At 50.0% G+C, this 10,092-nt stretch overlaps 1 protein-coding gene across 1 annotated transcript; it reads left to right on the forward strand.

The window, feature by feature from the left end:
- The first annotated feature begins 818 nt into the window (after positions 1-818).
- On the forward strand, positions 819-1,673 carry LOC101396888 (uncharacterized). The gene has a single exon (XM_004425689.3). It carries the CDS (start codon positions 819-821, stop codon positions 1,671-1,673), a length of 855 nt encoding a protein of 284 aa, XP_004425746.1.
- Positions 1,674-10,092: the final 8,419 nt, after the last annotated feature.

Genomic DNA, 10,092 nt, shown 5'->3' on the forward strand with positions numbered 1-10,092 from the left:
TGCTGAGAATTCTTGCTTAGCGACTGTGAGGGGGGCCAAAGTCACCCCGACAACATAGCATTGTCTTTTGGGTGTCGTCAGACACACCCAAGATAGTACCTCGGCTCCACCACTTACAAACTGTTGATCTGAGGCAAGTTACATCATCTCTCTGAGCCTGTTTCCCCATCTGTCAACTAGGAATAGGATAACAACTACCTCCTTGATTTGGAGTGAGAATTACATTTAAGAAAACCAAAGGGCCAGGCATAGAGAGAGTGCATATAGCATAGTATCAGGTCGCTTCTAAGACACATTTTTTTAGTATCAGGGTGCATTGTGTGATTGATGATTGGCTATTTGATATTACCTCCAAAGAAGGTCTGTCTCGGTGCCTGGAATTACACCATTAGAGATTCAGTCCTTGCGTTTGTGGTCTTTTGGAGTCCCTGCTTAAAAGGCGAATGGGAATTTCAGAATGTGAACTAGAGCTAAGGGAAAAAGGAGACTGCCGCGCTTTTTCTAGGTGGTCCTCTGGCCTCAGTTGTCCTCAGGGTATTGCCTTCCTCCCCATCTCTTGCCCTTTGTGCTTTCTGAAGAATAGGGTGTCACTTTTCCAGTTTGAAGATCCCTGGGCCTAGAAGGAGGATAGGGAGAGGGAGAAGGGCGGTGTTGGCCCTCTGGAGGCAGAGGGAACACTTGGAGAGAAAACCTGGAGGGAGGTGTCAGGGAGCCAAGGAGAGCTGACCCAACTCTGTCCTCGCTGACCCAGGCAACCAGCCTCCAGGTGAGCTCACGACAGTTCAGTGCCACGAAGCTTAATCCACTCAGCCGGGATCATGTCTGGACGCCAGGTGAGCAGTTCCAACACTTACAGCTGCTTGAACCATCCCAACAACGTGTCCTTTCCTGCCCGGAATCCAGGCTGGTCCCACTGCCCCAGTGTGACCGGGGCTAATGGCCTCAAGCGCCCTCGCACCCCGAATGGCTCTGAAGCCAGCAGCTGCAGCAACCCCTCGGAGCAATCTGACAGCCCCGGCTTCCCCAGACTTCCAGTGAGGAGAATCTGCATGGGCCGGCCCTACAACTCCAAGTGTGTAGAGACGAGCCACCTGGTGAACTGCCGCAAGGTGGCCAGAAAGCCCGCTTGCCGTGGCAGTCCCTACTGTCTGCCCTGTACAGATCATCCCGCGGGCCCCTCTGGCCCCACCTTCCTGGACCATCTCATCAAAGGCATCAACTACCTCGACAGATCCACCAATGCCTTCTGCACTAACTGCCCCAAGTCATCACTGAGCCTGCCGAGGCTTGCAGCCAACTACCTGCAACACGCCGCCAACTCCATCCACCTGGACCCCCCAGACCACTCCTTCCCCCACAGTTACTCCCACTCCAGCGCCAGTGTGGCCACCTCTGACAAGGCCTGCCCCAGCACCCGCCTGGTGCCGTCTGCCAGGGATGTCCATGCTTTGCAGTGTGTGGATGACTCTGCCAACTCTGCGAGTTGCACACGCCGGCTTCCTAGCCGGAAACTCACGCCCATGCTGCCGCAGAGGCCCGGGATAAAGTTGCCGGAGCTCCCTTTGTTGGGCAATGGGATCTTTTCCTTAGGTCATCTGCCCAAGTTCTGGGAAGCAATCCGCTCGGGCTGGAGTGCCCCTGAGCCCATCTCTAAACCCTGTAGCTGGTGGTGACATCGACACCAACTGTGAAAGGGGCACATGTCCATCAGGCTACAGTTGTGGAAAATAAATTGTCTGTGGCAAGATGCTCCTTCCAAGGCTCCATTGAGGGGAAACGGCCATTTAGATTGGGGATCATAAATCTGAGGACCTATGGGGCCGGGCAGTAAAAGTTAATGGGTGAATTGGGCTGAGAGGTAGTAGGAGTGGTGGATACTGTGGCTGAGTGGAGAGGGAATACCTGGTCTAAACCCAGCTTTCAAATGGATTGTTGCCTTTTCAAGAGAAGCCAGGAATCTGATTTTTATATGTTAATAAATTAAAAAATGTCATGGTGCTCTGTGGGCTGAACAAAAATATTTGCAGGCCAAATGTGAAACCCCCAGGTCTCAGTTTGGAATCTCTGATTTATATCTTGAATGGATCACTGGGAAGGTTCCTAGCCCCCTTAGCCTCGGTTTCCCCATGTGAAGAAATAGATTGGGGGCCCACCCAATGGCGTAGCGGTTAAGTGCACGCGCTCCGCTGCTGGCGGCCCAGGTTTGGATCCCAGGCACGCACCGACGCACCACTTATCAGCCCATGCTGTGGCGGCGTCCCATATAAAGTGGAGAAAGATGGGCACAGATGTTAGCCCAGGGCCAGTCTTCCTCAGCAAAAAGAGGAAGATTGGCATGCATCAGCTCAGGGCTGATCTTCCTCACAAAAAGAAAAAAAAGAAAACAAAGAAGCGTGAGGATGGTTAAAAAAAAAAAAAGAAATAGACTGGCTGTTCATTCCCAATCTCTATCTGTACTCTTTTTTTTTCAGGATTGTTGTTGATTTTAGCACAGCTGCATGTGATCAGAAAGGTAGAAGTAATAATGATGATGATGATGATGATAGCAAACCCTCGTAGAGCAGGTACTGTGTGGCCAGCACTGGGCTAAGTGCTTTATATCTATTAATTCTTTTAAAGATGTGGTTTTAATGACCAGGACCTAGGGTGGATGTAGAGAAACTTTATGATGGCTAGAGGGAGACATGTCAGAACAGGCAACCAGGGATAGCTGCAGGTGGAGGGACGGCCCTTCCTGGGAAATCTCTAAAGAGGGTGGTTCTGTCCAGGCCAAGTGAGGGCTGGAAGGCTCAGAATGAGGTGGTCTCGAATTTCTTGCTGAGAATGTCCGGGAAAACGTTCCCTGGGCCACCGAGGGATCCCAAACTTGAGAGACTCAACTGATTTGGGTGCTGAGAAATCAGAACCCATGGGGCCCCCAGCTATATCCACCGTCCTGCTGCCTGAGGGACTCTGGAGACTAGGATTCCAGACTAGTCCTGCCACTAGCCTGCCCTGAGACCTTGGGGACACCACCTCCCCTCTCCAGGGCTCTGTTTTCCCTTCTGAACATGAGTGGGGTAGCTTTGATGATCTCGAAGAGCCCCCAGACTCTGATATTTCTGAGTCTCTCCTCCTAGTCCCAAGCCAGGCCTGGTGCTTCCCCAGCTGAGAACTGAGAGTGTGCCCCCTACCAAGAACTCAGGCCTCCTGAGTCCTGAGCCATCTTCTCAGGCTGCCCAACAGCCATGTCAGGCTTCAGGGCTTATTTCTTCGTGGCTCCGAACTTTGGTCCCAGTCCCTTCTTGCTGCAGCTCTCCTATCTCCTTGGGAATATGAGGGCCAATAGAAGCTCAGAGTGTGGAATGGGGCTGACCTTGAAATAATGCAGAACCTGGAGGTCTACAAGGTTCCATGGATCTTGGAGGAGGTGGCCTTCAGTGGCCTAGCCCTATGGCCAAGCAGAGAAGGTGGCAAGCCTGAAGATCCCTACCATGACATTGCCACGGTGGTCCTGGGGTAGGAGGAAGGACAGGGGCACTGAACCGCTAGCCCATTGAATTCACCCCCACTTCTATTCCATCTCTGGAGGACAAGGGAGATCCCCCTGGGTCCAAAGCTCAGCAGCACACTCCTTTCTGTCTTTTGCATCCCTTCCCTCCCCAGGGAGAAGACTTTGTTTGGCCTTTGTCTGATGGGTCCTCAGACCCCCAGTGACCCATTCCCCTGGTAAACATTCAAAGGAATATAGCTTGTTAGAATCCATTTTCACCCAGCTCAAAAGATAATTCAAGAGTGTCCTGACTCCTGAACTCTCTCTCTGGCCACTCAAAGCCATCCTATTCCTGCTCTGGGTCCATATTTGCATAGGAATCATCCCTGACTCTCCTGGAGATGCCAACCTCCAAAACGGTCCAATTTCCCCTCATCAGAGTGTGAGACCCCTGCCTAGGACACTGCTCTTAAGGCCTCTGGTATCTAGCCCAGTTCTGGCTCACAGTAGGGGCTCAATTATTATATTGATGTTGATTCCAGGGCCTTGTGCCCAATAATTTCTCAGTAACGGTAACCACTATTAACTTAAGAATAATTACAGTGTCTTCCATGCAATAGATGTTCAATAATTATTAATATTAATGACAGCCAATATTTGTTAAGCTCTTAACTATAAGCCAGGCATGGTGTTAAGTGCTTCATATGTATTAACTCATGTAATCCTTGCATCTGACCTTTAAGGTACTATTGTTCCCATTGTACAGATGAGGAAACTGCAGCACAGAGACATCAGGTATAAATAATTATGATCAAGATGGTTACAGTGCATAGTATACAGCAGCTCTTCAAAAAATGGTTGGCATTGTCATTATAGAGTACTATATGCAGAGTAGGTGCTCAATAATAATAATTATCTTCATGATTACAATATCTTACAAGTAGTAGACGCTCCACAAATGCTCACAGTGGGTGCTCAATGAATGGTAGATGTCATTACAGAACCCAGTACACACTAGGTGCTCAAATGAAGTTTGACTGTTGGTTAGGGGTTGGATTGTACCCTAAAGGGACAGGATCTCTGTGCTTGGCCCAAGTGCTACTCAGGGTAGATACTTACCACTCATGAATCCCTCCCACCAGTCGCTCAGCCCAAGTCCTCTTAGTTAGAGGATGCCCTCTGCTCCGTGAGGCCATGCAGAGGCCACAGGAAGTCCTCCATGTCCACTGTTCAAGCTGTGCATGTGCAGGGTCCGTGTAAACAGGAAGCAGCATGCTGGCTGCAGAACAATACCACGGCCTGCCGTGCTGTCCATCTTGTGTGCAGAAGTGGCCTAGGCATCCCTGCAGCCGGGGGGCAACCGGGGAAAGTCCTTCACGCCTGCAGAAGTACGTCATCATTTATTGAGCCCCCACACGGTGTGCCAGGCTTGCTGCCAAGGCCTGAAACGCAGCTCTCAGGCCTCTGCTCCCTGCCAGGCTAAGTTTTAGTACCATATTTTGCAGAGGGGGAAACTGAGGCTCAGAGAGTTGGTAAGTAGCAGAGCTGAGATCCCAGCCCAGGGCTCTGACCTTCAGCCAATGCCCTTTTCTTCCAAAGTGCAGCTTCTTTCTTAGTATTTATCACATGGATTCCAAGAGAAAGAGGGGTAAACCTTGGCCGCCAAAATATGCAGTAAATTAGACAAAACAAAGATGATGTTTAATTCCAGAGGTTTGGGCTGCCTTTTAACACCAGTGTTCTGAACAGGGCAGTGTTAACCTGGAATATGCTCTTTCCAGAAATAGCAAACAAAGGGAGAAATTTCCTCAAAGGTCACCTGGGGTCTCAATTGCCCACCCCACTGGTCCCTGCCTCATTTAGGAACATTGGGTATAGGTACATGATATTAGAATGATTTTTGTATATTTAAAAAAATCTGATATGGCCCTTTTCAAACAGACAATCTGATATCACTATTCTATGATTCTAGAAAATAAATGCAGCTTTCTGTATGACCAAGGTAGGTGTTCGTGAGACACACTCATCCTATTCCCCACCCTCCCTCCACCCCTCACCTTTCTTTATCTCTGAACCTAACCCTCTAAGCCTTAGCCCACCCCACCCCTCGCTCTATCCCAAAGGCCCACTTTATCTCTTACTGTCTTTTCTGTCATATGGCTGGTCCTGCTTGCTCTACACAGGAAGCATAATACTAGCAGTGGGGCACACTCCCCACAATGGCATCCACAATGCCCTCTTTTAAGTTGAAATCTCAGGGAGGACAAAGAGCTCAGACATGCTGTGCCCGAGTTGGTACCACCATTTTTGGCAGACTCTTTTAACAGCCTCCTGGGCCCCTCCCAACAGGGCAGGAATTTCTCGTGAACAATTGAACAAAGCCGGGAACTCGGAGGGAGAAGGCACAGGACATTCCAAAAGGATTTCTCTCAAGCTCCAAAAGACAACATGTGGGAATACTGCAGAAGGCTCAGAGCCTAGCAAAGAAAAGCATGAAAGGACGGAAAATCTGCCCAGGAGGAAGGGCAGTGCGGGCTGGAGGAAGGAACAAGGGGCTGGGGGTCAGGCGGCCCCAGGAGGAAGTTCTACCTCTGCCACTCAGGACCCTGCAGAGCCCACTCCACCTCTCTGGCCTCAGATGTGTGATCCTTAAAAACTGAGGGAACCACAAAAATAAACACACGAATGCACACTATCCATTCATAGCAAGGCTTTATTGACAACAAAGATCTGGAAATAGGCCAAATACACAACAGTAGGACAGAGTTAATGAACGATGGTGTGTTGCTGAGACACGATACGAAATAATTCTTAGAAATATTATGTGCAAAGTCAATATGAGTGCTCTCAAAGTAGCTGGCCCACAAATCGCTAGCGGTTACCATCTACAATAAAGAGCTTGCACCGGAATCTAAATCTATGTGCTGTTTCCAAAACAGATCAAGCATTGCAAGAGAAAAAAGTGTCTGCTGAGCTAAACAGAGCACTTAGTGACACAGTAGATTTATACTCTGAGCAAGCTTCTTATCTCGTCTCAGACTGGTAATAAATAGTTTGGGGATTCGAACTGGTCCACAGAGCCATTTTTAGGTGACCCTGGTCTTTACTGACACATGGAACTGTGTTTATGAAAAAAATGTTAAGCGAGAAAAGCAAGACATGAAATCATACGCATACACTGATCACACGAGGTAAAATGCACGTGGGTACAGTGACACAGGAAGGGAAATGAGCATTTATGGTGATCCAATTACAGGCCCCCCACGGAAGTCTTCTATAGCTGAAGCAGGGGTGTGTGGGCAGGAATGTGAGGGGGTGTATGGAGACCAGAAGAATTCCAGCCTGGCTGGAGAAGAGTGGTGGGGGTGGGGGGCCACAAGTGACAAATTCAAATGATAGACACCATTTATGGTCAACTCAGGAGCCAGGCTCTGGGGCTGTATTTGCAAAGCGTGTTACGAGAAACAGCAGTGCTGTGAGATGTTAAAAGGTTTTCCACAAAAACCAGTGGATTCCATTCTCAAATATGTGGAGGAATGCTGCATTAAACAGAGATGGACAGGCAAATTTACTGGAGGCCTGCTCAGAAACTTCCCTGTGTTTGTGTCCCTTGAAATGGCCAAAGTGCGGGAAAGAGTGCAGAGTTCCCAAACTTCCTGACCAGGGAACCCTTTTTCCAAGGAGCATCTCACAGGGTAGGTGATCCATGAGGCACAGGTGGGAACCCTGCCCTGGTCCTGCGACCCAAGGCGGGAGCTCAGCAAGAAAGTGATCGATAATGATGAGGGGTTGTGGGGAGATATCAGGAGGGGCAGAGGGGCCAAATCCGAGGCCATTTTCAGAAGACTCACACGTCTGCCTGGGCAGAGTGGAGAACCACCCATAGGAGGCAGAATTGGGTACAGTTGAGAATGTGGGTTCTAGGGCTGGCCCCGTGGCTTAGCGGTTAAGTGCGCGTGCTCCGCTGCTGGCGGCCCGGGTTCGGATCCCAGGCGCGCACCGACGCATCGCTTCTCCAGCCATGCTGAGGCCACGTCCCACATACAGCAAATAGAAGGATGTGCAACTATGACATACAACTATCTACTGGGGCTTTGGGGGAAAAAAAAAAGGAGGAGGATTGGCAATAGATGTTAGCTCAGAGCCGGTCTTCCTCAGCAAAAAGAGGAGGATTAGCACGAGTTAGCTCAGGGCTGATCTTCCTCACAAAAAAAAAAAAAAAAGAGAGAGAGAATGTGGGTTCTAGAGTCAGACCGACATGGATGTGAATCCCGGCTCCACCACATATGGACTGTGTGATCCAGGCAAGCCACTTCATCCCCAAGCCTCAGTCCCCTTGTCTGAATAGGGCGGTAACAAAATACAGTCACCTGCCTACTACCTAGGACTGTGGTAGTGATCAAAGAGAGTCGATGTTGATCAAACTGTGAGGGAGTTTACCTCGGCCCCGAGCGCAAACCAGAAGGGGGATATTTATGCTTTATGCCATGCTTGGACCAACTTGTTCTTTCATTCAAGTAAAATTATTCAAGTGCCAACTCCGCCAGGCCCCGGGCTCTTTACAGGGGATATAGTTGGGAACAAGACAGTCATGCTCCCTGCCTTCATTGTACCTCAATAATATTATTATTTTTTTTTTGGTGAGGAAGATCAGCCCTGAGCTAACATCCATGCCAATCCTCCTCATTTTTTTTTTTTTTTTGCTGAGGAAGACTGGCCCTGAGCTAACATCCATGCCAATCTTCCTCCACTTTATGTGGGACGCCGCCACAGCATGGCCTGACAAGCAGTGCGTCGGTGCGCGCTCGGGATCCGAACCCGGGCCGCCAGCAGCAGAGTGCATGCACTTAACTGCTACGCCACAGGGCCGGCCCCTACCTCAATAATATTAAATGATCTTCCAAATTATTACAATTGTCAAAACTGTTAAGAGAGAAAAGCATGGGGGAGGGAGGTTGTGAAAAAGTATAGTGAGGGACGTGGTCTAGCCTGGGAGGTCAGGGGGCTTCTATGGTGACATGATGTTTGAGCTGAATCCTAAAAGAGAATAGGGTGAAGGAGGGTGGGTGTTAGGTGGGAAAAGCACTTGAGGAGAAGGAACAGCATGGGCAAGACCATGTTGTGGAGGGATGTGGCTGGAGAAATGGGCAGGTCTACATCCTCCAGGCCTTACAGGGTCCCCTCCCTCTCCATGAGAACTTTCACCGCCTGCTTAGAACCGTGTCCTCCCTCCTCTTCCTCTTCTTTTCCACATCATCTCCTTGTTCCCTGTCCTCATCCCCACTCCCTTTCATACCAATTTCCTGGTCCACAGTCTCACCCAAGGACATATCCTTACCCCGCCAGCATCTGCTTTCCCACACAGGCACTGGAACCCTTGCTCATAATAGGTGATCACTCTCATTATTGAGTGAATGCAGGGCCACAGCTACCCAACACAGTACCTTTGCTCATATCAGCAAAAGGTACCCACTCTGGGCACATGCAGCATACCCTTGGCTGCATACTCTTGCTCAGTGAACAACCTGCCAACCACCCACTGCAGCCCTGAATGAATGAATGCATGAATAAAGGAATGTGAGATGAGTGAGAAGTTCTGAGGCAAGAAAAGATTTGGAATGGGAGTGGAAGACAGGAAAAGCTGAGTCCTGTCAATTTTGGAGCAGCAGACAGGAGACCCACAAACTCTGGCTACTGGTTTCAGAAGCCCCCCAACTCCTGTTTCTCAGAAGCCAGATAGTTTGGCTGCTCTGCCCTATCCAAACTCTTGTAGTCTCTCTTTATCTAAGGAAGCTTGTGCGAGACTTGAGTTGTTTCTCTCCCAAAGAGTGTGACGAGCACCCTGAGCTATGAGTACGTCCAGTACGATTATAGGCGCCTCCTGGGCTCAGCAAAGCCCAGAAGGCCTTGCCTCTGCTCCTCTTCTAAGCCATATGAGGAGATAGTCAGGCCCTAGACAAAGCAACTTGAGCACACTTACTAAAGATATCAAGGACTGCAAAACAAAACAGAGCCAGCCAAATCCCTTAGCGGGAAGGAGAGGACGCAGAATAAATAGGTGGATGACCAATCCTCAGGGTGGGTGGAGTCACTCTGGAAGACTTTCTAGACAGGCCATATTTTCCTGCCCTCGGCATCAGCCTAGCTCCTTCCAGTCTCCAGTCAGCTTTACCATCGCTTTCCCGGACCTCTTTTAGGAAGCAAGACTTATAACTCCGGTTTTGTCTTGACCAAACATCTACAAAGGGTCGCTTGTTCCCCTTTTCCCTTTGCTCATGAGCAAATCATCCAAGAAGCCAAAGCTCTGGAACTTAAAGGGCCCGAGGTGGGGAACAGACACTGAGGCAGCTCACGGAGCTGACCCTCCACAAACTGGCGAGGCCTTGGAGAAATCCTGCCACCAGGCTGGCCACCTGCCAGCTCTGAAGTCAGTGAAGTGTTGTAGCCTTCCTCATCAGACAGGGAGCTCCTAAGTGCAAGGCTGTGTTCCCCCATCAGGCTGGAGACCGTGGGGTGGGGGCTGCATGTGGCCATGTGACTGGAGCACACACTGGGTGTAGAGGATGCTCCCCCATCAGGCTGGAGACCGTGGGGTGGGGGCTGCATGTGGCCATGTGACT

The sequence above is a fragment of the Ceratotherium simum genome, chromosome 22 (assembly GCF_057802395.1).
Source record: "Ceratotherium simum simum isolate JZ-2026a chromosome 22, ASM5780239v1, whole genome shotgun sequence".
NCBI lineage: Eukaryota > Metazoa > Chordata > Mammalia > Perissodactyla > Rhinocerotidae > Ceratotherium > Ceratotherium simum.

Excerpts from the sequence above, each read along its gene's own strand:
- LOC101396888 (XM_004425689.3), top strand. The coding sequence starts at position 819 with ATGTCTGGACGCCAGGTGAGCAGTTCCAACACTTACAGCTGCTTGAAC.